The following is a 27,967-nucleotide window of genomic DNA, read 5'->3' as shown; positions in this document are numbered from 1 at the left end:
AAGGATGAGGGCAGATGTGTTTATTTGAAGAGGAGAGAGCTACATTGAAATGATAAAAAAAGTTTATAAGTTTCACTGCTGACAGAAGGCTCAAAGATAGTCTGGGGGCAGGTGGAATAGCATGAGGGAAGGTGGAACAGCATGAGTCTAAGTGCCGTGTTAAGAGGGAGCCTCTTGTATGTTTGGAACTGTGAGTTCCTCAGTGTGACTGCAGCCTCCAGTAGGACTAGGAAGTAAGCCAGGTAGGTTGGAGAGGTGGGCAGGGGTCAAGAGAAATGGATAATTGTGGGCTAAGCAAAGGAGTGTGTTTTCTCTGCAGCAGGCAGTGGGGACCTTAGACATTTGTAAGCAAGAGAGAGGCACGTTCAGATTCATGGTGTGAGGAAGAGCGATGCTCTAAGATGCAGACTCACACCTTCAGATTCCAGCTGCTGGTACATTGGAGCTGTGAAGCCGGTTTTGAGACAGGGCTGTTGTCTCCCTGGAAGACCCCTTGAAGGCCTGACGGTGGTGCTCATGGGCAGGAGACAACTTTCGATCTGGACTCAGCATTTGGAAGCTCCGTGTACACGCTGGTATCTGTTGGGGGTGTCTTGGGCCTCTGAGAAGGGCGAGTGGTTTTTCCCTGTGTGAGAACGCAGTGATCCAACTGTGCGTATGTCACCTCCTGAGGGTCTTGTTCTTCAGAGTCCTGGAGAGAGGGAAATGTTGAGTGAGGGAGGGGCTCACATTCTTCAGGACTATTAGGGAATGAGATTCGATCCACGACTCTGGGCCGAGGAGGACCTACCTCCCTGTTCACTGTTCTGTCCCCCGCAGGCTCTTGGTCTATTACAGCAGCATCTGTAGGAGACAAAAGGCATCAAAACAGCTGGGAGGGCACGTCTGGGTCCTCATTTCATGTGCAGAGTCCAACACACACGGGGAGGCCGTAGACGCCTGAGGTCCCTCAGCTGCCAACAGCCAGGGTCAGACATTCTGTCTCTCTGAGTTCAAGACCCCTTCCCATGAACGGCTCTCAGTTGGCATCCCATTGATTTTGTCTCCGACTTTCTGCCTGTCATGGAACCTTCTCCTGGATGTCAGTGGCTGCAGGGACATGAGGATACAGTTGAGAATCAGGCAATGGTCTGTGAGCTGAAGGCAGGGACAGGGTGTCTGGTACTCTCTCTAGAAAGCTCTGCCTCTGTGGCTCCTGCCTTGGGCCAGAGACCATCCTGCCGGTGAGGAACACACACCTACGTGCTCCCATCCCTCCTCATCCTTCCTCCCCACACGGCCCTGAAGACTCTGGCCTCTGCTTCGTGAGACTTACTCTTTTTGTTGGAGCACCAGCGATGCAGGAGAAAGAAGAAGATGGTGAAGAGGATCATGACCACTGAGGTCCCAATCAGAACATGCAGGTGTCTGGGGTTACCTGGAGGAAGAAGAGACTCCAATAAGAAGCTAATCATAGCAGTTCCTTCTTATGGATTGTCTCTTGTTTCTTGATTGACAGGTAACCATGTGGAATGTCTCCTTAGGACAAGCGGCCTGATGTCGGGAGACCCAGCTTTCTCCTGCTCTGTTTTGAGGAAGGAGGAAGGGGACCAGGAGCCAAGGAACGTGGGAGCCTCTAGAAACTGGGATATATGAAGAGCAGATTCTCGCCTGGAACCTTCGGAGGGAAGGCAGCCTTGCTGTCACCTTGATTTTAGCCCAGTGAGGTGCATTTCATCCTTTGAGCTACAGCACTGTAAGATAATTAAAAAGCCGTTTTGTTTTCATGCACCAATTTTGTGGAAATTTGTTATGGCAACAATAGAAAAGGATTCTAACTGCACAGCCTGAGCATGGGGCCATGGCTGAATGAGTCAGTGAGTCGGAGTGTGCGTGCAAGGCTCTTTACTGCAAGGCTCTTGCTCTGCTGAGTCAGCCAGGGTTGCCTCATGACCCACAGGAGTTCATTCCTTGGCAAGTGGAACTTCTCTAAAACACCTCACCCTCATTAGATGTTCCCTTCCCTTCCCTCTTTCAAGCCCCCAGGAATTTATCCTCCAGTTAGGAATACAGGGAGAACACTGCATTTTTCCTGAGAAGGATGTCAGATTTGCAATCATTCTTTCAGCTTGTAGGAGGTCTCAGCTACAGAAAATTAGAGATGAAGAGACTTCACTGAGCCCTGTGCTGGGCCCAGATCCCTTTTGCTGTTGGAGTGTCTGGAGTTCAGAGAGATGGTGGAAGACAGGCCCACGGTCAGAGCTGGGAGGTGCTGAGCCAAGGCTTGAATCCAAGGCTTCCACCTCCCCAGGTTTCCAAAAGCAGAGATAAGAGGGATTCTTTACTCACTGGTTTTGGAGCTTGGTTCAGTGGGTGAAGGCCAACTACGTGAAGGGTTTCCTAGAACAGAGGCAGGAGAGAGGTGAGGAAATGAGGGTGCCTGTCCTCTACTCAAGGGAAATCTTTGAGGTTGGTTCACGGCCAACACTCTGTTATCCAACACTGGGCTCTGGGAGTCCTGGGATCCTCTTCTCCATAATTTTTGTATGTGTTACCCATTGTCTCGAGACTTTAAGATATAGAGAGAAAACAGGAACATCACATTACCTGACTTAAAAATATGTTACAGAGCTGTAGTAAGCAAAACAGCATGATGCTGGCATAAAGAAAAGTGCATAGAACAATGGAGAAAAATGAAGAACACAGATATAATCTATCCGTCTACATTCAATGGTTTTTTTTCTTTTCTTTTTTTTTTTTTTGAGATGGAATCTTGCTCTGTTAACCAGGCTGGGGTGCAGAGGTGCAATCTCGGCTCACAGTAACCTCTGTCTCCTGAATTCAAGCAATTCTCTTGCCTCAGACTCTTGAGTAGTGGTATGACAGGTGCTGACCACCATGCTCAGCTAATTTTTGTACTTTTAGTGGAGACAGGGTTTTACTATGTTGGCCAGGCGGGCCTGGAACTCCTGGTCTCAGGTGATCCACCCACCTTGGCCTCTGAAAGTGCTGGGATTGCAGGTGTGAGCCACCATGCCCAGCCAATCCAATGCGTTTTGACAAAAGTGTCAAGAACCTACAATCAGGAAAGGACAGTCTTTTCAATAATCGATGCGGGGAAAACGGGTTATCTGCATGCAGGGAATGAAACTGCACCTGTACCTCTCCCCATTCAGGAACGTCAAATCCAAATGGATTAAATACATGAGTCTAAGTCCTGAACCTATGAAACACGTAGAAGAAAATATTGGGCAAATGCTTCAGGACATTTGTTTGAGAACGGACATTTTGTTTAAAACCTCAGAACACAAGTAATCAAAGCAAAAAACAGACGACAGGGATTATATCAAACTAAGCAGCTTCTGCACTGCAAAACAAATAACCAACAAAGTGAAGAGACAACCCACAGAATGGGAGCAAATATTTGCAAACTATGCATCTGAGACGGGATTTATAACTGGAAATATAAGAAACTCACATAACTCAATAAAACAAATAATTTAACTAAAAAATGAACTAAAGACATGAACAGGCATTTCTCCACAAACAAAACATATAAATGGCCATCATGTGTATGAAACACTGTTCAGTATCACTCATTATTAGAGAAATACAAATTAAAATCACAATGAATTTTCATCTCACCCCATTAAAATGGCTTTTATCTGCAAGACAGTGAAAACAAATGCTGGCAAGATGGTAGAGAAAGGAGAATCCTACCAACCCTGTTGGTAGGAAGGTAAATTAGTACAGCCATTAAGCAGAAAACTATGGAAGTTCTTTAAGAAACTAAAAAGAGGCTGGGCATGGTGGCTCATGCCTGTAATCCCAGCAGTTTCGGAGAGTGAGGTGGGCACCTTGCTTGAGGTCAGGAGTTTGAGAGCAGCCTGTTCAACATGGGGGAACCCTGTCTGTACTAAAAAATACGAAACGTAGCTAGGCGTTGTGGCGTGCACCTGTAATCCCAGCTCCCAGGGAGGCTGAGGCAGAAGAATCATTTGATTCCAGGAGGCCTCTGCCTCCCAGGAGGTTGCAATGAGCCTAGATTGTGTCACTTGCACGCCAGCCTGGGCTACAGAGGAAAGCTCTGCCTCAAAAACAAAAACCAAACAAAAACCAAGCAAAAGACTAAAAAGAGAATTTTCATAGTATTCACAAATTCACTACTGGGTTTACATCCAAAGGAAAAGACTTCAGTGTATGGAAGTTCTATCTGCACTCCCATGACTGTTCCAGCACAGTTCACAGTAGCCAAGATGTGGAGTCCACCTACCTGCCCCTCAGTGGGTGAACGGATAGAGAGAATGTAGTACATACACACAGTGGAGACTACTCATCCATAGAGACAATACCATCCTGACATTTGCAGCCACATGGATGGAACTGCAGCTCATTAGAAAGATTCCCATTTCTCACCCTTATGCAGGAGCTCTAAAGTGGATCTCAAGAAGGTAGAGAGTAGAATGGTGGCTACCAGAGGCCAGGAAGGTAATGGTGGAGGGTGGAGGGTAAAAACAACACAAAACAAAAACCAGAACAGAATATAAATGTATTTATGACCACTAGACTTTACACTTAAAAATGGTAAAGGTGGACAATTTTATAGGTATTTTTAACCTCAACAATTATTTTTTCAAATGAAAAGGAAAGGGTGTAAGGGTTCCTGGTGATGATATGTCTGTGTGAGTGAGAGGCCAGGGTGGGCTTCTGGGAAATGAGTAAGATTGAGGGGCTGAGGGAACCTCTGATCTCCCCAAACTGAGCCCAGTCTCCCTCCTCTGGGTCTGTCCTGACCAGTTTCTCCATCTGCCTGGGTGCCTGGAACCCTGACCGTGGAACACCACGCAGGCCATGCAGGAGGGTTTGGAGGTGCCCTCTCTGCCATCCTGCGTCCTGATCCCGCCCTCACACCGAAGCTTGGTCTTCTCTCTGAACCTGTCCATGCTTCTCTCCATCATCAGCAGGAAGTTCCTCAGCTATGGCTCTGGGATCAGAAGACATGGGACAGGCATGGGGTTTCCTCACCTGTGACAGAAACGGGCAGTGGGTCACTCGGGTCTGACCACTGGTAGGGTGCGGTACGGAAAGAACCGAAGCATCTGTAGGTTCCTCCGTGGGTGGCAGGGCCCAGAGGGAAGTCGGCCTGGAATGTTCCATTGACGCTTGGCACCGCAGAGAGACTAAGTTCACGAGCCTCCCCCTCCCTGGATAGATGGTACATGTCAAACGAGTTCTGGGAGCTGCAGGACAAGGTCACGTTCTCTCCTGCCTGAACCGTGGGGCCCGGCTGGGCTGAGAGAGAAGGTTTCTCATATTTACCTGGAAGGAGAAGAGGCAGTTTCTTCAGGGAGGTTCTTCCCTGTCACAGCTCCCCTCACATCTGAGCTGAGAACTCACTCCTCTGATCTATGACCTAATGCTCTCTGTCACCCTCCACCCCGTCTCTCTTCATGTCTGTTTCCTCCTTCCACCTTCTCTGTCTCTCTAGGTCTCTGACCTCACTTCCCCAGCCTGAGGTGTGTTTTCCCTTTTTGTATTGTTTTCTTCTCTCTGATCCTCCTTGGATTGTTGACGTGATCTTCCTTTTTCTTTAATTCTGAGTTTCTCACTTTCTGTCTTGTTCATAACCTTCTGCACATTTCTATCTATTATCTATCGATTGATCTAGCTATCTGCCACCTGTCAATCTATCAATTATCTATCTGTAATCTATATCTATGTATCATGTATCTCTCTCTCTATCAATTGTCTGTCTATATCCACCATCTATCTATTATCTATATCTATATATCATCTGTCTATTCCCTCTCTATCTGTCTGCCTCTCTGTCTATGTATCATCTACGTATCTATCTATGTGTCTCTCTACCTATCTATCTATCGATCCATTTATCTATCTATCTATCTATCTATCTATCTATCTATCTATCTATCTATCTAATCTATCATCACCAGCTCTATGTATCATGTATCAATCGCTGTCTAAGTATCTATAACCCATCCACTACCTATCATCTACCTATTTATCATCTATCTATATCTATCTACCCATCTAACATCTGTCTCTCTCCATCTCCTTGTCTTTCTCTGCCTCTCAGTCTCTCTAGTTCTATTTGGAATCTCTGCAATCCATCCCGACATCTTTATCTATCTCTGTCTTTGTGCCCCTCCCTCAGGGTTCTGATTTTGGAGCTTTTCTCTGCTCCCTTCCATCATTCTCTCCACTCCTCTGCCCTCTCTTCTATCTCTTTATGTGTCTGTGTGTCTCTCAGTCCCCTTCCTCTGGATCATTCTCTGTGTGTTTATGTCTTTGCTTTTTGATGTTCCTGATTTCTCTCTGTGTCTCTCAGGAATCGATCATATGTAGGATTATGTGGAATATGAGCCTCAGAATCCAGTGCGGGGACCCCAAGTACACACAGCATACAGGGGTTGGTGTTCTGGGGCCATGATATCCTGGGACAATGACTCTCCACTGCACAGAAGGCAGAGGTGTCAGAACAAACACGGCATCTGTAGGTGCCACAAGGTCTGAGGCCACAGGGGCTGACTCAGGACAGAAATATGGGTGTCCTTGGGTTCTCCTGGTAGAAACGCTTTGTGGAGGTAAAACAGAAATGAAATTTCTAATCTGTGCCAAGTCTCTGAGCAACGTCAGCACAGAAGGACGACTGTCTCTGGGACATGTCTGTGTCTGAGTGTCCCCTTTAACTCTTTCTCTCTTTTCTACCTCCCTGTGTGGCCCCTGTGTCTGTCCTCTGTTATGACACCTGGTCTGTACTTGTGTCTACTGTTTCTCTGTCTCTGTTGGTACAGACCTCCCCAAGTGAGTCTCTCTCCATAAGAATCCCACACTCATCTTCCTCATGACCACCTGGGGATTCCAAGTCCTGGATCATTCACTCTGTGTCCCAGTGACAATGAGAAGAATGTCCGGACACTCTCACCTGTGATCACGATGTCCAGGGGGTCACTGGGAGCTGACAACACATAGTCGGAGTGAGTGACAGAACCGTAGCATCTGTAGGTCCCTGCAAGGTCAGACGTCGTGGAATTGATGGAATAGTTGGCCTGGGAACCCCCACCGTGGAGCTCTCCAACAAGGTGCAAGGGCTTCTCAAAGTTCACCTCACTGTGCAGAAAGAAGTGCTCAAACACCATATCTGAAGAACATTGTAGTGTGACCGTCTCTCCTGATTTCACCAGGGGACCTGGGAGGGCCAGGAGGGAAGGTTTTCTGTGGACTCCTAGAAAGAGAGGTTGTGAGTTTAGAAGGCGTCTCCCTTTGTCATCATATCCATGGCACCTGGAACGAGTGAGGGTTCCCCTCCCGGCTGTCTGTCTCTCTCCTCCCTCTCTGTGTCCCTCTGTCTTTTATCCCCTGGTGCAGTTCCCTTCATCTGTGTCCCTCCCTATTCTCTGTCCGTCTGTCTCTAGTAGCCTCGGACGCCCTTCCCACTGGGCTCAGCTTCATCTCTTAGGCTGTTGTATGTGTTTCCCACTAATCTGTTTCCTGCTGTCTATGTGGGGCTGGAAGAGGATCCAGGCAGGCTGCATGTCCAGGCTCTTAGCAGCCTGGTTCAATCTCTTTTGGACAAACTGGAGTCCCTGGCGGGAGGAATGAACTGATCAGTAAGGCAGGCACCAGTGTCCACATTCCCTGTTCCTGGTGGGGATTGGGAGCCTCTCCTGCCATGCCTGTGCCTTCTCCATGGTGCCAGCTTCCACAGGGTGGCTCCTGGTGCTGGTTCCAGGAGCATCGACCCCTCCCTATGTGGATGGAGCCTGGTGGTGGCATCAGCGTCCCGTCCTTTCTGATCTCGGGGTTGCCAACCTTCTCCTTGTTTGTTTTCTTTAATTAATTGATTAATTAATTGATTTTTGAGACAGAGTGTCACTTTTTCACCCAGGCTGGAGTGTAGTTGTGTGGTCTTGGCTCACTGCAACTTCCTCCCAGATTCAAGCGATTGAATCCAGTCGTTGGTTTACTCGTGCCCACCACCATGCCCGGCTATCGTTGTTTGGTTTCCTAACCACGGAGACTCAGCGGAGCAGTTCTCTTCACTTCTCCAGTCTGTAGAGGCCACCTGCCATTGTGGCTCGTGGCCTTCCTCCTCCTTCAAAGCCCACAGTGGCTGATGGAGTCTCCCACGACGCTGCTCTAATCCCCACTCTCCTCATCCGCCTCTTCTCGTTTGGTGTCTTGGGATTCCACTGAGCCCAGTGGGACAGTCCAGGCCCTCTCCCCATCTCAAGGTCAACTCACAACAACCTCAGCTCCATCTTCCCCTTCAGTTCCCTGTCCTTTAGCGTAAAGAGTCACAGACTCCAGGGATTAGAATGTAGCCATATTGGGGATAGTTATTCTTCCCATCACAGCACCCTTTTCCCTGAGTTCAATACCCCTTTACCCCAAAGACAGTCAGGTCCTGGGTGATGGGACCCTGACGGACACCCCCAGCGGAAGCTCTGGGATTCAGGAGGTGGGACAAGGAGAAGCCCAGACAGGAGCCCTCTGACCTGTGACCCTGATCGCCAGGGGGTCACTGAGTGCCGACCACTCAGTGGGGGAGTGCGGGTATGAACCCCGACATCTGTAGGTCCCTGCGTGTGCCGGGGTCACAGGGCCCATGAGGAAGCTCTCCTGGAATATTCGGCTGTGGAAGACGGGAACGTGGCTTCTGTCGTCTTTGTACAGAGTGAAGTTGGTAAAGTTGTTAAGTCCATCACGATAGTAACACCGAAGAGTCACGTGTCCTCCCTGAGGCACCACAGCGCTAGGCCGGGCAAACAAGAAGGTCTTGTCCTGACCACCTGGGGGAAAAGGAGGGGCCGCCTTAGAGAGGAGGATGTGGAGCCGCCCCTCCCTCCGTGTACTCAGAAGATTCTTCCCCTTTCCATGTTTCTAAGGCTGCTACCGCACCTGGGTATCCAGGGCTACAGGAGGGACCCATCCCACATAGACCTGGCATCTCCCTACAACAAAGGTGTCAGCTGAGAACTTTGAACAAGTGCTGAATAAGGGACTCTTACTAGATTTTAACACTTCAAGATCACTCACATAAAACAACACAAAGTGGACACGGCATGGAGGGCATGTCCTTTGTGAATGGAATATCAGCCAGTGCATGAACTGAGTCCCCATCAGAGATTTGGAATGTCAGGGTCATGGCTGTGGTTTCCCCACCTCTTCTGGTAGAATGACAGCAGCCACACTGCAGCCCTGACCGCCATGGAAACACTGGAGGGTGTGAGTTACACCTGTGTCCTCAGAGGACCTGCTGTTCCTAGCACTGCTTCCCTCCCTTCCTTAGTCGCTGACACCACTTCCTCCCTGCACACCTCAGCTTGGAGCACCCCAAGCTCACCCCGGTCTTCACAGAGCTTGTGTCAGCCAAGGGTAAGAAAGGCCAGAGAGGACGAGGTCAGAAGTGTGAGCCGAGCACCCCAGGGTCCCCCCTTCTTAGTTTATGAGAGACTGTCTGATAGGACTTCCCTCCTGTTTCAGGAAAATCCTCTTAGGTGGGGAGATGACACCCTAAGGTTTGGGGAAGGACTCACCCGTGTGTGGACAGGCCCTCTGGACCAAGAAGAACCCTGGAAAGAAAGATCATGATGGATGATCCATCTGCAGGCAAACCAGGGTCTCCCGTGCTGCCCCCACGGGGCTGTGCATCTGGGCAGCCAGGCCCTTGCTGGGCTGAAGGTAAACTCACCCTGGCTGCCCACCTGCCCCCGCAACAGGGATCTCAGCTGTGCAGAGACCAAGCCTCCTGATCCAGATCTGCACCCCAGGCCTAGATCTACACAACAGGCCCATATGTCCACTCCATGCTGATATCTCTACTCCAGGCCCATATCTCCCCTCCAGGCCCATATCTCCGCTCCAAACCCATATCTCCCCGCCAGGCCCATATGTGCACTCCAGGCCCATATCTCCACTCCAAACCCATATCTCCCTTCTAGGCTCCTATCTCCACCCCAGGCCCATATCTCCACTCCAGGCCCAGATCTCCACTCCAGGATCATATCTCCACCCCAGGCCCATATCTCCACTCCAGGCCCAGATCTCCACTCCAGGATCATATCTCCACTCCAGGCCCAGATCTCCACTCCAGGATCATATCTCCACCCCAGGCCCATGTCTCCACTCCAGGCCCAGATCTCCACTCCAGGATCATATCTCCACTCCAGGCCCAGATCTCCACTCCAGGATCATATCTCCACCCCAGGCCCATATCTCCACTCCAGGCCCAGATCTCCACTCCAGGATCATATCTCCACTCCAGGCCCAGATCTCCACTCCGGGCTCATATCTCCACCCAGGCCCATATCTCCACTCCAGGCTCAGATCTCCACTCCAGGATCATATCTCCACTCCAGGCCCATAACTCAACCTCCAGGTCCAGATCTCCCCTCCAGGCCCAGATCTCCACCCCAGCGCTTCCTCCGTCGATTCCCTTCCGGGACTCACCAAAACACGCCAGGCTGACGACCATGAGCGACATGGTGCTGCTGGTGCAGACAGGTGGCCGCGCCCCAGCTCAGCTCAGCAGCGCACAGGATGTTATCTGGCGCCCTGCCCATGCAGTTGACGTGCTGACCACATCATGGGAGGGTGACGTACGCAGGCTCTTCCTACCTTGCATGAGGTGCAGCGGGTGCTCACTCAAGAGTGCAAAATGGCTTCCTGGAAATTGTTCTCACTAGAACTGACACCTTGTGTCCTTCACTATGACCAGCTCAAAACATGTCTGAGATCCAACCTCCCGGACACGAGGTGACTGAAATCTGTGCTGACGTGAAAGCCTTTTATGTATTTCTGTTGTTTTTATTTGTGTTTCAAACTCTTCTCCGTGTATAATATGCGAAATGTCTAATAGATATTATGAACGTTGTCAGAGCAATTGTGACGAATAAACCATTAAGATGTTTTATGCTTGTATTTCTAGTATGACAGCAGAACCAGTTTAAATGATTTAAATACCCAGGGAAGGATTATGCAATTATTTACAATCTTAGAACTGTTCTTCATCAGCAAAACCCACAACATGTCAATTCTGGATTTTTGTCATTTTATGTACAATTTGTCTCATGACCTGAGATTCCAGAGTCCCAGCACATGGTTCGCTCTCTGTCTGTCTCTCTGCCTCCCTCATTTTAAATGGTATGGAAATATCCAGTAACATAATGCTATAAAAAATCAAGTGTCCCCCAGCACTTTGGGAAGCCGAGGTGGGTGGATAAACGGAGGTCGGGAGTTCGAGACCTCCCTGGCCAACTTAGAGAAACCATGTCTCTGCTAAACATACAAAAATTAGCCATGCCTGGTGGTGGGCACCTGTAATGCCAGCTACTCAAGAGGCTGAGGCAGGAGAATTGCTTGAACCTGGGAGGCGGAAGTTGCAGTGAGCCGAGATTCTGCCACTGCAGTCCAGCCTGGGTGACAGAGCGAGACTCTGCCTGAAGAAACATAAAAAAAACGTAGCAAATAGCCTATAATAAGAAACTAGAGGACTCCAGCTACCAAATTGTAAGGGTTTGTATAAGCCTACGGAATGTGCAGCATCCTCAAGAGAGCGAACACAGAGAGCCCGTTATCGGAAAACAGTGTCTAAAATACATCCGTGTACACACAGCCCCGTTAGAGTTGACAAAGGCTGCCGTGTGGTTTAAGGAGGAATAGAATGTCTTCTCCATAGACAACATGGGCCCAAGGGTTACGCATAGAAAAAAATAAATCTAAACCTATTCTCACACTATAAAACACTTCTTGTTTTTTATCTTGTTGTTGTAAATTTTTTATGATTTATATTTAAAATTGAGAAATAAAAGTTAGATACAATCGTCCTTCACTACTCATGGGTGATTGGTTTTAGGATCTCCGCTCAGATACCACAGTCTGCAGGGGCTCAAGTCTCTTACATAAATAGGTACAGCGTTTGCATATAACCCATGTGCATCCTCCTGTATACATGAAATCATCTCTAGATTACTTATAATTCCTGACACAGTATACACACCATTCCATTTGTGTCCATTCAGCGTAGTTTTGCTTTTTGAAACTATGTGGATTTTTTCTCTGAATATTTTTGATTTATAGTTGGCTCAACAAACACCTGTAAACCCCACAGATCTGGAGGAGCGACTGTGTATTTATGGTATGAAAGATGATGTGTTGACATGTGTCCCTGTGGAGATGAGACTAACAAGGCCTATGACTCTACAGATGTTTCATCTTGGAATGGCTCTGCCAGCTTTCCAGGTCTGCAGAGAGTAAGAATATCACTTGTTCATCTGATTCACGATCCTTGCAACCTCCTATGTGTTGCATCGTTAGGTGGAAATTGGAGTTCCAGACAGAAATCAGGCTCCACTCTGCCTCCAGAAGCTCAGAGTCCAGGGGTGAGAACCCAGTGCAGAACATATGGGGCTATATGGACATGGTAATGATAACACCAGAAACTTTCGGCGAATAAAGAGTCACATTACCTAAAGGATGAGGGCAGACGTGTTTATTTGAAGAGGAGAGAGCTACGTTGAAATGATAAAAAAATTTGTAAGTTGCACTGCTGACAAGGGCTGAAAGATAGTCTGGGGGGAGGTGGAACAGCATGAGGGAAGGTGGAACAGCACGTGTCTAAGTGCCGTGTTAAGAGGGAGCCTCCTGTATGTCTGGAATTGTGAGTTCCTCGGTGTGATCGCAGCCTCCAGTAGGACTAGGAAGTAAGCCAGTAGGTTGGAGAGGTGGGCTGGGGTCAAGTGAAGTGGAGAATTGTGGGCTAAGCAAAGGAGTGTGTTTTCTCTGCAGCAGGCAGTGGGGACCTTAGACATTTGTAAGCGAGAGAGAGGCACGTTCAGATTCGTGGTGTGAGGAAGAGCGATGCCCTAAGATGCAGACTCACAGCTTCAGATTCCTGCGGCTGGTACACTGGAGCTGTGAAGCCGGTTTTGAGACAGGGCTGTTGTGTCCCTAGAAGACCCCTTCAAGGCCTGACGGTGGTGCTCATGGATAGAAGACAACTTTCGATCTGGGCTCAGCATTTGGAAGTTCCGTGTACACGCTGGTATCTGTTGGGGGTGTCTTGGGCTTCTGAGAAGGGTGAGTGATTTTTCCCTGTGTGAGAACGCGGTGATCCAACTGTGCGTATGTCACCTCCTGAGGGTCTTGTTCATCAGGGTCCTGGAGAGAGGGAAATATTGAGTGAGGGAGGGGCTCACATTCTTCAGGACTATTAGGGAATAAGATTCGATCCACGAGGCTGGGCTGAGGAGGACCTACCTCCCTGTTCACTGTTCTGTCCCCCGCAGGCTCTTGGTCCATTACAGCAGCATCTGTAGGAGACAAAAGTCATCAAAACAGCTGGGAGGGCACGTCTGGGTCCTCATTTCATGTGCAGAGTCCAACACACAGGGGAGGCCGTAGACGCCTAAGGTGCCTCAGCTGCCAACAGTGAGGCTCAGACATTCTGTTTCTCTGAGTTCAAGACCCCTTCCCATGAATGGCTCTCAATTTCCATCCCATTGATTCTGTCTCCCACTTTCTGCCTATCATGGAACCTTCTCCTGGATGTCAGTGGCTCCAGGTACATGAGGATACAGTTGAGAATCAGGCAATGGTCTGTGAGCTGAAGGCAGGGACAGGGGGTCTGGTGCTCTCTCTAGAAAGCTCTGCCTCTGTGGCTTCTGCCTTGGGCCAGAGATCATCCTGCCGGTGAGAAACACACACCCGCGTGCTCCCATCCCGCTTCCCCACACGACCCTGAGGTCTCTGGCCTCTGCTTCGTGAGACTTACTCTTTTTGTTGGAGCACCAGCGATGCAGGAGAAAGAAGAAGATGGTGAAGAGGATCATGACCACTGAGGTCCCAATCAGAACATGCAGGTGTCTGGGGATACCTGGAGGAAGACGAGACTCCAATAAGAAGCTAATCATAGCAGTTCCTTCTTATGGATTGTCTCTCGTTTCTTGATTGACAGGTAATGATGTGGAATGTCTCCTTAGGACAAGCGGCCCGATGGCGGGAGACCCAGCTTTCTCCTGCTCTCTCAGTTATAGCTCTCACAGTAACCATGGAACATGCTGAATATACAACTGCTTTAGTTTAGATGTTTGACCCCTTGAAACCTTACATTGAAATGTAACCCCCAGTGTGGGAGGTTGGGCCTCTTGGGAGGTGTTTGGGTCATGGAGCTGGATTCATCATGAATAGATCAACGCTGTCCCCACATGATGGGGTTAGCAAGTTCTCCCTCTATTAGATTCTGTACAGCTGATTGTTAAAAAGAGCTTGGAAGCTCCATCTCTCCCCCTCTCCCTTGCTCCCTCCCTTGCCATGTGATCTCAGTGTTCTCTGCACGCACGGACCCTCCTTCTCTTCTGCCAGAGTGGGAGCAGCCTGAGGCCGTCACAGCAAATAGATGGTGGTTCCATTCTTCCAGTACAGTGTGCAGAACTGTGAGCCAAACAAATCTCTTTTCTTTAGAAGTTACCCAGGCTCAAGTGTTCTTTTAGAGCCACAAAAATGGACTAAGATGGCAACATCCTGAGAGCAGGAGGAACGTGCCCGAACGGGCTGGGCTCTCTTCCTGTTCTTCCTAGAAGGACTGGCTCACACCGAAATGCAGGCTTCTGTTGTCACTTGCTGGTTATCTGTTAGGAATGAACCTGCCTATGTCATGTATTCTCTGTGTGTTCTGTCTCCCTGGAGTGACGGTGAGGGACAGAAACTGGCATAGCCCCAGGTGCAGTACAGGAGGTGTTTAGAGTCTTCTCTGGGGAGACTGGACTGGGATTGATACACAGTGAATGTGCCTTACACATTCAACATCCACAGCATTCTTGACTCAAGCAACTAACATTCTCCAAGAAAAGGAAACAAAAGTGAAATCAAGATCAAGAAAGCGAAGCAGAATTCTCTTATGTCAAACAACCAGGAAATAATGATGAAGCCCGTGTGAAACGTGCTACTCTTTGTGATCTCGGGAGACGCATATAAGGCTGCTGTTCTACCGGAGAGTCTGGGGGAAGGACAACGTCCTCCACCATCTGTTGCTTCACCTCCACCATCTGTTGCCCTTGTGTGTATTAGGAGGAAAGGGGGACAGGAGCTAGTGCTGGTGCTGATGTCTGATTCCAAGATCTGAACTCACTCGAAGGAGTGTTAGTGTTTACCTCCTCATGGTCTATCTGAATCTCCACAGGTGATTGCAAGTTGGGGTGAGGTGGGGGATTTGCGTGAGGGGGAAAGTGTTTTGCAATGAACAGAGCACACGTTCTCTATTCCTGGACCTGTGCTGGTGGCTTCAGGGGGCTTTTATATTTTCTCTATGATCTCATGTTCACAGAAAGTCAAATAGGGAAGAGGTTTTAGGCTGATATTCTAATGGATAAGATAAAGGATCAAGGAAGTAATTACAGAGATCTAGAAAAATGATGATTGGAATGGAGGTACCTTTGTCATTCATGTATGTTATATTATATTTTTGTATTTTTATTTTTTGAGATGGAGTCTCCCTGTGTCACTCAGGCTGGAATGCAGTGGGTGATCTCGGCTCACTGCTTCTGCCTCCGGGGTTGAAGTCATTCTCCTGGTTCAGCCTTCAAAGTAGCTGCGATTACAGGCATGCACCACCATGCATGACTAATTTCTGCATTTTTAGTAGAGACAGGGTTTCACCATGTTGGCCAGGCTGGTCTCGAACTCCTGATCTCAAGTGATCTATCCACATCAGCCTCCCAAAATGCTGGGTTAGAGGCATGAGCCCCCATTCACAGCCTTGTATATTATGCTGTAATAGGTCCCTTCATTTGCACCATGCCTCGTCTTTCTATCACTCCTCTGCCAGGAATTGATTTACATGTAGGAGAAATAAATCTCAGAAAGAAATTAATGAAGCAAGGAATAAACAACTAGGAAAATCAAACCCAGCAAGCCCTCCCTGCAAATGATTCTACCTCACAAACATATCCTGTATCCATCCGCTTCATCCACTCAGTGTCTAAATCAGCACCACATTTCACCTGTGGGGCGGGAATTGCCTTTTCCACGGTCTCCTAGATTCCAGTTACGCACCTGGGCCTCCCTTATGTTCATGTCAGTCACTATTAATCATGTAGGGATTCCTAGTTAGCCCGAGGTGAATCCAAGGGCTGTGAGTATAAAACACACACTCCTTGTCCTCCTTAGTTTCCTGTGTGCCCAGTGTGCTCTCCTCTCTCTCCAGTGGTCTTGTAATTCTCCCATCTCATTCCCAGCGTTTCAGGCAGAGCCTCTTCCTTCCACATAAGATTGTTTTCACCTTTGTGCCTTCACGGCTGACAGCTGTGTGTGGAAAATCTTTCCGCCAGTCTTCCATTTTTTTCATTAACATCACAAATATGTGATTAGTGAGAACTTCTCTGTGACCTGAAATCATACACTCAACATTATCTATTATTTATTTTAAATTCTGACTGGGTGCCGTGGTTCACGTCTATAATCCCAGCACTTTGGGAGGCTGAGGCGGTCGGATGACTTTAGATTGGGAGTTGGAGATAGACTGGGCAACATGGTGAAATATCGTCTCTACCAAAAATCTACAAAAAGAATTAGCCAGGTGTGGTGGCGGGTGCCTGTAATCCAAGCTACTCGAGAGGCTGAGGCAGGAGAATCACTTGAACCCAGGAGGCGGAAGTTGCAGTGAGCCAAGATCGTGACACTGCACTCCAGTGTAGGGGATAGAGTAAGACTCTATCTTAATAAAAAAAAAGAAAAAAAATAAACTAATAAATAGATTTTATGCACAGATATTTCCCAATAGATCAGCCATTTATAGGTCCACTTGTGCATTCCTTTTCTTTCCTCTCGTTTACCCATCTGCAACGTCAGTGTCCCAAGAGCACAGGCCAAATGCATCCTGTTTATTATTTGCGGAAGGTAGGAGAATCCACCCCACCCCAAAAATGTCCCTGTCCTAGCCTTCATACCTTGTGAATATGTGATTTTACATGGAAAAGAGGAATGAGGATTGCAGATGGAATTATAGTTGCTAATCAGCTGAACTGAAAAGGAGGGTATCCTGGATGATATTAGGGAGATGATGATGGATTATTTTTGTGAACGCAATATAATCCCAAAATCCTTAAAAGATGGTGAAGAAAGCAGAGGAATGTTCAGAGAAAGAGGCGTGGACAAGGAAGAAGGGTCTGAGTGATGCCATGTGAGTCGTGACCAGTCTTTGTGGGTTCTGAGGAAGGAGGAAGGGGACCAGGAGCCAAGGAACGTGGGAGCCTCTAGAAACTGGGACATGTGAAGAGCAGATTCTCGCCTGGAACCTTCGGAGGGAAGGCAGCCTTGCTGTCACCTTGATTTTAGCCCAGTGAGGTGCATTTCATCCTTTGAGCTACAGCACTGTAAGATAATTAAAAAGCCGTTTTGTTTTCATCCACCAATTTTGTGGAAATTGGTTATGGCAACAGTAGGAATGGATTCTAACTGCACAGCCTGAGCATGGGGCCATGGCTGAATGAGTCAGTGAGTCGAAGTGTGCGTGCATGAGCTCTGTTCTGTGTTACTCAAGGCTCTTGCTCTGCTGAGTCAGCCAGGGTTGCCTCATGACCAACAGGAGCTCATTCCTTGGCAAGTGGAACTTCTTTAAAACACCTCACCCTCATTAGATGTTCCCTTCCCTTCCCTCTTTCAAGCCCCCAGGAATTTATCCTCCAGTTAGGAATGCAGGGAGAACAAACACTGCATTTTTCCTGAGAAGGATGTCAGATTTGCAATCATTCTTCCAGCTTGTAGGAGGTCTCAGCCGCAGAAGATTAGAGATTAAGAGACTTCATGGAGCCCTGTGCTGGGCCCAGATCCCTTTTGCTGTTGGAGTGTCTGGAGTTCAGAGAGATGGTGGAAGACAGGCCCACAGTCAGAGCTGGGAGGTGCTGATCCAAGGCTTGACTCCAAGGCTTCCACCTCCACAGGTTTCCAAAAGCAGAGATAAGAGGGATTCTTTACTCACTGGTTTTGGAGCTTGGTTCAGTGGGTGAAGGCCAACTACTTGAAGGGTTTCCTAGAATAGAGACAGGACAGAGGTGAGGAAATGAGGGTGCCTGTCCTCTACTCAAGGGAAATCTTTGAGGTTGGTTCACGGCCAACACTGTGTTATCCAACAATGGGTTCTGGGAGTCCTGGGATCCTCTTCTCCATAATTTTTGTATGTGTTACCCATTATCTCGAGACTTTAAGATATAGAGGGAAAACAGGAACACACATTACCTGACTTAAAAATATGTTACAGAGCTATAGTAAACAAAACAGCATGATGTTGGCATAAAGAAAAGTGCATAGAACAATGGAGAAAAATGAAGAACACAGATATAATCTATGCGTCTACATTCAACGGCTTTTTTTTTTTTTTTTTTTTTTTTTTGAGATGGAATCTTGCTCTGTCACCCAGGCTGGAGTGCAGAGGTGCATTCTTGACTCACAGCAACCTCCGTCTCCTGAATTCAAGTAATTCTCTTGCCTCAGACTCTTGAGTAGTGGTATGACAGGCGCTGACCACCATGCTCAGCTAATTTTTGTACTTTTAGTGGAGACAGGGTTTTACTATGTTGGTCAGGCGGGCCTCTAACTCCTGATCTCAGGTGATCCGCCCACCTTGGCCTCTGAAAGTGCTGGGATTGCAGGTGTGAGCCACCATGCCCAGCCAATCCAATGCATTTTGACAAAAGTGTGAAGAACCTACAATCAGGAAAGGACAGTCTTTTCAATAAACGATGTGGGGAAAACAGGTTATCTGCATGCAGGGAATGAAACTGCATCTGTACCTCTCATCATTCACAAAAGTCAAATCCAAATGAATTAAATACATGAGTCTAAGTCCTGAACCTGTGAAACATGTAGAAGAAAATATTGGGGAAATGCTTCAGGTCATTTGTCTAAGAAAAGACATTTTGTTTAAAACCTCAAAAACACAAGTAATCAAAGCAAAAAACAGACCACAGGGATTACATCAAACAAATGCTGGCAAGATGGTAGAGAAAGGAGAATCCTACCAACCCTGTTGGTAGGAAGGTAAATTAGTACAGCCATTATGCAGAAAAGTATGGAAGTCCTTTAAGAAACTAAAAAGAGACTGGGCATGGTGGCTCATGCCTGCAATCCCAGCACTTTGGGAGAGCGAGGCGGGCACCTGGCTTGAGGTCAGGAGTTTGAGAGCAGCCTGGCCAACATGGGGAAACCCTGTCTGTACTAAAAAATACGAAACGTAGCCAGGCGTTGTGGTGTACACCTGTAATCCCAGCTCCCAGGGAGGCTGAGGCAGAAGAATCATTTGAATCCAGGAGGCCTCTGCCTCCCAGAAGGTTGCAATGAGCCTGGATTGTGTCACTTGCACTCCAGCCTGGGCTACAGAGGAAAGCTCTGCCTCAAAAACAAAAACCAAACAAAAACCAAACAAAAACCAAACAAAAGACTAAAAAGAGAATTTTCATAGTATTCACAAATTCACTACTGGGTTTACATCTAAAGGAAAGGACTTCAGTGTATCGAAGTTCTATCTGCACTCCCATGACTGTTCCAGCACAGTTCACACTAGCCAAGATGTGGAGTCAACCTAATTGCCCATCAGTGATGAATGAATAGAGAGACTGTAGTACATACACACAGTGGAGACTACTCATCCATAGAGATAGTAACATCCTGACATTTGCAGCCACATGGATGGAACTGGAGCTCATTACAAAGATTGCCAATTCTCACCCTTATGCAAGAGCTCTAAAGTGGATCTCAAGAAGGTAGAGAGTAGAATGGTGGCTACCAGAGGCCAGGAAGGGAATGATGGAGGGTAAAAACAACACAAAACAAAAAACAGAACAGAATATAAATGTATTTATGACCACTAGACTTTACACTTAAAAATGGTAAAGGTGGTCAATTTTATAGGTATTTTTAACCTCAACAAATACTTTTTCAAATTAAAAGAAAAGGTTGTAAGGGTTCCTGGTGATGATATGTCTGTGTGGGTGAGAGGCCAGGATGGGCTTCTGGTGAATGGGTAAGGTTGAGGGGCTGAGGGAACCTCTGATCTCCCCAAACTGAGCCCAGTCTCCCTCCTCTGGGTCTGTCCTGACCAGTTTCTTCATCTGCCTGGGTGTCTGGAGCCCTGACCGAGGACCACCACGCAGGCCATGCAGGAGGGTTTGGAGGTGCCCTCTCTGCCATCCTGCGTCCTGATCCCGCCCTCACACCGAAGCTTGGTCTTCTCTCTGAACCTGTCCATGCTTCTCTCCATCATCAGCAGGAAGCCCCTCAGCTATGGCTCTGGGATCATAAGACATGGGACAGGCATGGGCTTTCCTCACCTGTGATAGAAACGTGCAGTGGGTCACTGGGGACTGACCACTCGTAGGGTGCAGTACGGAAAGAAGCGAAGCATCTGTAGGTTCCTCCGTGGGTCACAGGGCCCAGAGGGAAGTCGGCCTGGAATGTTCCATTGACGCTTGGCACTGCAGGAAGCCTAAGTTCATGGGTCTCCCCCTCCCTGGATAGATGGTACATGTCAAAGGAGCGCCGGGAGCTGCAGGACAAGGTCACGTTCTCTCCTGCCTGCACCGTGGGGCCCGGCTGGGCTGAGAGAGAAGGTTTCTTATATATACCTGGAAGGAGAAGAGGCAATTTCTTCAGGGAGATTCTTCCCTGTCACAGCTCCCCTCACATCTGAGCTGAGAACTCACTCCTCTGATCTATGACCTAATGCTCTCTCTGTTTCTCACCCTCCACCCCGTCTCTCTTCACGTCTATTTCCTCCTTCCACTCTCTGTCTCTCTAGGTCTCTGACCTCACTTCCCCAGCCCGAGGTGTGTTTTCCCTTTTTGTATTGTTTTCTTCTCTCTGACCCTCCTTGGATTGTTGACTTGATCTTCCTTTTTCTTTAATTCTGAGTTTCTCACTTTGTCTTGTTCATAACCTTCTGCACATTTCTATCTATTATCTATCGATCGATCTATCTATCTACTACCTGTCAATCTATCAATTATCTATCTGTAATCTATATCTATGTATCATGTATCTATCTCTCTATCAATTGTCTGTCTCTCTATCTATCCACCATCTATCTATTATCTATATCTATATATCATCTGTCTATTCCCTCTCTCTCTGTCTGCCTCTCTGTCTCTATGTATCATCTACGTATCTCTGTATCTATCTATGTGTCTATCTATCTCTCTATCTATCGATCTATCTATCTGTCTATCTATTGATCTATCTATCTATCATCATCATCTCCATGTATCATCTATCTATCAATCGCCATCTATGTATCTATAACCCATCCATTATCTATCATGTACCTATTTATCATCTATCTATATCTATCTATCCATTTACCATCTGTCTCTCTCCATCTCCTTGTCTTTCTCTGCCTCTCAGTCTCTCTAGTTCTATTTGGAATCTCTGCAATCCATCCCCACATCTTTATCTATCTCTGTCTTTGTGCCCCTCCCTCAGGGTTCTGATTTTGGAGCTTTTCTCTGCTCCCTTCCATCATTCTCTCCACCCCTCTGCCCTCCCTTCTGTCTCTTTATGTGTCTATGAGTCTCTCATTCTCCTTCCTCTGGATCATTCTCTGTGTGTTTATGTCTTTGCTTTTTGATGTTCCTGATTTCTCTCTGTGTCCCTCAGGAATCCTATCATATGTGGGGTTATGTGGAATATGAACCTCAGAATCCAGTGTGGGGACCCCGAGTTCACACAGCATACAGGGGTTGGTGTTCTGGGGCCATGATATCCTGGGACGATGACTGTCCACTGCACGGAAGGCAGAGGTGTCAGAACAAACACGGCATCTGTAGGTGCCACAAGGTCTGAGGCCACAGGGGCTGACTCAGGACAGAAATGTGGGTGTCCTTGGATTCTCTTGGTAGAAACGCTTTGTGGAGGTAAAACAGAAATGAAGCTTCTAACCTGTGCCAGGTATCTGAGCAAAGTCAGCACAGAAGGACGCCTCTCTCTGGGACATGTCTGTCTGTCTGAGTGTCCCCTTTAACTCTTTCTCTCTTTTCTACCTCCCTGTATGGCCCCTGTGTCTGTCCTCTGTTATGACACCTGGTCTGTACTTGTGTCTCCTGATTCTCTGTCTCTGCTGGTACAGACCTCGCCAAGTCAGTCTCTCTCCATAAGAATCCCACACTCATCTTCCTCATGACCACTCGGGGCTTCCAAGTCCTGGATCATTCACTCTGTGTCCCAGTGACAATGAGAAGAATGTCCGGACACTCTCACCTGTGATCACGATGTCCAGGGGGTCACTGGGAGCTGACAACACATAGGGGGAGTGAGTGACAGAACCGTAGCATCTGTAGGTCCCTGCAAGGGCAGACGTCGTGGGACCCATGGAATAGTTGGCCTGGGAACCCCCACCGTGGAGCTCTCCAACAAGGTGCACGGACTTCTTAAAGGTCACCTCACTTTGCAGAAAGAAGTGCTCAAACACGGTATCTGAGGAACATTGTAGGGTGACCGTCTCTCCTGATTTCACCAGGGGACCTGGGAGGGCCAGGAGGGAAGGTTTTCTGTGGACTCCTAGAAAGAGAGGTTGTGATTTAGAAGGCGTCTCCCTTTGTCATCATATCCATGGCACCTGGAACGAGTGAGGGTTCCCCTCCCGGCTGTCTGTCTCTTTCCTCCCTCTCTGTGTCTCCCTGTCTTTTATCCCCTGGTGCAGGTCCCTCCATCTGTGTCCCTCCCTCTTCTCTGTCCGTCTGTCTCTAGTAGCCTCGGACGCCCTTCCCACGGGGCTCAGCCTCATCTCTTAGGCTGTTTTATCTGTTTCCCACTCATCTCTTTCCTGCTGTCTATGTGGGGGTGGAAGAGGAACCACGGCAGGCTGCATATCCAGGATGTTAGCAGCCTGGTTCAATCTGTTTTGGACAAACTGGAGTCCCTGGCAGGAGGTATGAACTGATCAGTGAGGCAGGCACCAGTGTCCACACCCCCTGTTCCTGGTGGGGATTGGGATCCTCTCCTGCCATGCCTGTGCCTTCTCCATGGTGCCAGCTTCCACAGGGTGGCTCCTGGTGCTGGTTCCTGGAGCATCGACCCCTCCCTATGTGGATGGAGCCTGGTGGTGGCATCAGCGTCCCGCCCTTCCTGATCTCGGGGTTGCCAACCTTCTCCTTGTTTGTTTTCTTTAATTAATTGATTAATTAATTGATTTTTGAGACAGAGTGTCACTTTTTCACCCAGGCTGGAGTGTAGTGGTGTGGTCTTGGCTCACTGTAACTTCTGCCCCCAAATTCAAGCGATTGGATCCAATCGTTGGTTACTCGCGCCCACCACCATGCCCGGCTATCGTTGTTTGGTTTCCTAACTCGTCCTTAAGCTGGTTCATGTGTTGGTTTCCTGTTACTGCTGCAGAAAATTATCACAAACATGGCGGCTGGAGAGAACACACTGACCCCTTCCACTTCTGGAGACAGAAATTGGATCCAGTTCTCCCTGGGCTAAAAACAAGGCATCTACAGAACTGTGTTCCCTCTGGAGACTCAGCAGAGCGGTTCTCTTGACTTCTCCAGCCCGTAGAGGCCTCCTGCCATTGTGACTCGTGACCTTCCTCCACCTTCAAAGCCCACAGTGGCTGATGGAGTCTCCCACGATACTGCTCTAATCCCCACTCTCCTTTTCCTCCTCCTGTCACGAGGACCCTTGTGATTACACTGAGCCCAGTGGGACAGTCCAGGCCGTCTCCCCATCTCAAGGTCAACTCATCAACAACCTGAGCTCCAACTTCCCCTTCAGTCCCCTGCCCTATAGCATAAAGAGTCACACGCTCCAGGGATTAGAATGTAGCCATATTGGGGACAGTTATTCTTCCCATCACAGCACCCATTTCCCTGAGTTCAATCCCCCTTTACCCCAAAGACAGTCAGGTCCTGGGTGATGGGACCCTGGTGGACACCCCCAGCAGAAGCTCTGGGATTCAGGAGGTGGGACAAGGAGAAGCCCAGACAGGAGCCCTCTGACCTGTGACCCTGATCGCCAGGGGGTCACTGAGTGCCGACCACTCAGTGGGGGAGTGCGGGTATGAGCCCCGACATCTGTAGGTCCCTGCGTGTGCCGGGGTCACAGGGCCCATGAGGAAGCTCTCCTGGAATATTCTGCTGTGGAAGATGGGAACGTGGCTTCTGTCGTCTTTGTACAGAGTGAAGTTGGTAAAGTTGTTAAGTCCATCACGATAGTAACACCGAAGAGTCACGTGTCCTCCCTGAGGCACCACAGCACTAGGCCGGGCAGACAGGAAGATCTTGTCCTGACCACCTGGGGGAGAAGGAGGCGCCGCCTTAGAGAGGAGGATGTGGAGCCGCCCCTCCCTCCCTGGCTCAGAAGATTCTTCCCCTTTCCATGTTTCTAAGGCTGCTAGCGCACCTGGGTGTCCAGGGCTACAGGAAGAACCTATCTAGCATGGACATGGCATCTCCCTACAACAAAGGTGTCAGCTGAGAACTTTGAACAAGTGCTGAATAAGGGACTCTTACTAGATTTTAACACTTCAAGATGACTCACATAAAAGAACACAAAGTAGACACGGCATGGAGGGCATGTCCTTTGTGAATGGAACATCAGCCAGTGCATGAACTGAGCCCCTATCAGAAGATTTGGAATGTCAGGGTCATGGCTGTGGTTTCCCCACCTCTTCTAGTAGAATGACAGCAGCCACACTGCAGCCCTGACCGTCATGCAAACACTGGAGGGTGTGAGTTACACCTTTGTCCTCAGAGGACCTGCTGTTCCTAGCACTGCTTCCCTCCCTTCCTCAGTCGCTGACACCACTTCCTCCCTGCACACCTCGGCTTGGAGCACCCCAAGCTCACCCCGGTCTTCACAGAGCTTGACTCAGCCAAGGGTAAGAAGAGCCGGAGAGGACGAGGTCAGAAGTGTGAGCCGAGCACCCCAGGGTGCCCCCTTCTTAGTTTATGAGACACTGTCTGACAGGACTTCCCTCTTGTTTCAGGAAAATCCTCTCAGGTGGGGAGATGACACCCTAAGGTTTGGGGAAGGACTCACCCGTGTGTGGACAGGCCCTCTGGACCAAGAAGAACCCTGGAAAGAAAGATCATGATGGATGATCCATCTGCAGGCAAACCAGGGCCTCCCCTGCTGCCCCCACCGGGCTGTGCGTCTGGGCAGCCAGGCCCTTGCTGGGCTGAAGGTAAACTCACCCTGGCTGCCCACCTGCCCCCGCAGCAGGGATCTCAGCTGTGCAGAGACCCAGCCTCCTGATCCAGATCTGCACCCCAGGCCTAGATCTACACAACAGGCCCATATCTCCACTCCATGCTGATATCTCTACTCCAGACCCATATCTCCGCTCCAAACCCATATCTCCCTTCCAGGCTCACATCTGCAATCCAGGCCCATATCTTCACTCCAGGCCCATCCCTCCATGCCAGGCCCAGATCTCCACTCCCGGCCCAGATCTGCACTCCAGACCCAGATCTCCACTCCAGACCCAGATCTCCACCCCAGGCCAATATCTCCACCCCAGGCCCATATCTCCACCCCAGGCCCATGTCTCCACTCCAGGCCCATCCCTCCATGCCAGGCCCATGTCTCCATTCCAGACCCAAATCTCCACTCCGGACCCAAATCTCCACTCCAGACCCAGATCTCCACCCCAGGCCAATATCTCCACTCCAGGCCAAAATTTCCACTCCAGACCCAGATCTCCACCCCAGGCCCGGATTTCCACTCCAGGTCCATATCTCTACCCCAGGCCCATATCACCACTCCGGGCCCGTATCTCCACTCCAGGCCCAGATCTCCACTCCAGGCCCAGATCTCCCCTCCAGGCCCATATCTCCACTCCAGACCCATATCTCCACTCTAAACCCATATCTCCCCTCCAGGCTCATATCTGCACTCCAGGCCCATATCTCCACTCCAAACCCATATCTCCCTTCCAGCCCCATATCTCTACCCCAGACCCATATCTCCACTCCAGGATCATATCTGCACTCCAGACCCATATCTCCACTCCAGACCTAGATCGCTACCCCAGGCCCAGATCTTCACTCCAGGTCGATAACTCCACTCCGGGCCCAGATCTCCACTCCAGAATGAGATCTTCACCCCAGACCCATATCTCCACTCCAGGCCCAGATCTCCAATCCAGACTTGTATCTCCACTGCAGGCCCATATCTCTACTCCAGACCCAGATCTCCACCCCAGGCCCATATCTCCACTCCAGGCCTATATCTCCACCGCAGACCCATATCTCCACTCCAGGCCCATATCTCCACTCCAGGCCCAAATCTCCACTCCAGGCCCAGATATCCACTCGAGGATCATATCTCCACTCTAGGATCATATCTCCACTCCAAGCCCATATCTCCACTCTAGGCCCATATCTCCACTCCAGGCCCAGATCTCCACTCCAGGCCCATACCTCCACTCCAGGATCATATCTCCACTCCAGGCCATAACTCCACTCCAGGATCATATCTCCACTCCAGGATCATATCTCCCCTCCAGGCCCATACCTCCACTCCAGGCCCAGATCTCCACTCCAGGCCCAGGTCTCTACTCCAGGCCCATATCTCCACTCGAAGCCCATATCTCCATTCCAGGCCCATATCTCCACTCCAGGATCATATCTCCACCCCAGGCCCATATCTCCACTCCAAGATCGTATCTCCACTCCAGGATCATATCTCCACTCCAGGATCATATCTCCACTCCAGGATCATATCTCCACTCCAGGCCATAACTCCACTCCAGGATCATATCTCTACTCCAGGATCATAACTCCCCTCCAGGCCCATACCTCCACTCCAGGCCCAGATCTCCACCCAGGCCCAGGTCTCTACTCCGGGCCCATATCTCCACTCAAAGCCCATATCTCCATTCCAGGCCCATATCTCCACTCCAGGATCATATCTCCACCCCAGGCCCATATCTCCACTCCAAGATCGTATCTCCACTCCAGGATCATATCTCCACTCCAGGATCATATCTCCACTCCAGGATCATATCTTCACTCCAGGCCCATATCTCCACCGCAGACCCATATCGCCACTCCAGGCCCATATCTCCACTCCAGGCCCAAATCTCCACTCCAGGCCCAGATATCCACTCCAGGATCATATCTCCACTCTAGGATCATATCTCCACTCCAAGCCCATATCTCCACTCTAGGCCCATATCTCCACTCCAGGCCCATACCTCCACTCCAGGATCATATCTCCACTCCAGGCCATAACTCCACTCCAGGATCATATCTCCACTCCAGAATCATATCTCCACTCCAGGCCCATACCTCCACTCCAGGCCCAGATCTCCACCCAGGCCCAGGTCTCTACTCCAGGCCCATATCTCCACTCGAAGCCCATATCTCCATTCCAGGCCCATATCTCCACTCCAGGATCATATCTCCACCCCAGGCCCATATCTCCACTCCAAGATCATATCTCCACTCCAGGATCATATCTCCACTCCAGGATCATATCTCCACTCCAGGATCATATCTCCACTCCAAGCCCACATCTTCACTCCAGGCCCATATCTCCACTCCAGGCCCAGATCTCCACTCCAGGCCCATACCTCCACTCCAGGCCCAGATCTCCACTCCAGGCCCATATCTCCACTCCAGGCCCTTATCTCCACCCCAGGATCATATCTCCACTCCAGGCCCATACCTCCACTCCAGCCCCAGATCTCCACCCCAGGCCCAGATCTCCACTCCAGGCCCATAAATCCACTCCAGGCCCAGATCTCCACTCCAGGATCATATCTCCACCCCAGGCGCATATCTCCACTCCAGGCCCAGATCTCCACCCCAGAGCTTCCTCTGTCGATTCCCTTCCAGGACTCACCAACACACGCCACACTGACAACCATGAGCGACATGGTGCTGCCGGTGCAGACAGGCGGCCGCGCCCCAGCTCAGCTCAGCAGCGCACAGGATGTTATCTGGCGCCCTGCCCATGCAGTTGACGTGCTGACCAC

At 49.4% G+C, this 27,967-nt stretch overlaps 2 protein-coding genes across 2 annotated transcripts; both read right to left on the bottom strand.

Annotated features, from left to right (window-relative positions):
* Positions 1–5: 5 nt before the first annotated feature.
* On the bottom strand, positions 6–10,537 carry KIR3DL21 (killer cell immunoglobulin-like receptor, three domains, long cytoplasmic tail, 21). Its single transcript, XM_077981850.1, is given in 10 exon segments — positions 6–528; positions 530–691; positions 791–843; positions 1,316–1,417; positions 2,329–2,379; positions 5,005–5,298; positions 6,926–7,225; positions 8,499–8,792; positions 9,540–9,575; positions 10,453–10,537. Coding segments are annotated over 10 exon segments (1,437 nt in total). The 5' UTR covers positions 10,487–10,537; the 3' UTR covers positions 6–417.
* A 1,941-nt stretch (positions 10,538–12,478) lies between these two features.
* Positions 12,479–27,931, bottom strand: LOC114669735 (killer cell immunoglobulin-like receptor 3DL1). The gene is given in 10 exon segments (XM_077981852.1): positions 12,479–12,998; positions 13,000–13,161; positions 13,261–13,313; positions 13,775–13,876; positions 17,978–18,028; positions 20,325–20,618; positions 22,246–22,545; positions 23,986–24,279; positions 25,027–25,062; positions 27,835–27,931. Coding segments are annotated over 10 exon segments (1,437 nt in total). The 5' UTR covers positions 27,869–27,931; the 3' UTR covers positions 12,479–12,887.
* Between the last annotated feature and the right edge of the window lie 36 nt (positions 27,932–27,967).

Source organism: Macaca mulatta, chromosome 19 (assembly GCF_049350105.2).
Source record: "Macaca mulatta isolate MMU2019108-1 chromosome 19, T2T-MMU8v2.0, whole genome shotgun sequence".
NCBI lineage: Eukaryota > Metazoa > Chordata > Mammalia > Primates > Cercopithecidae > Macaca > Macaca mulatta.
Note: the sequence above shows the minus strand (reverse complement) of the source record. Positions and strands in the feature narration are given on the sequence as shown.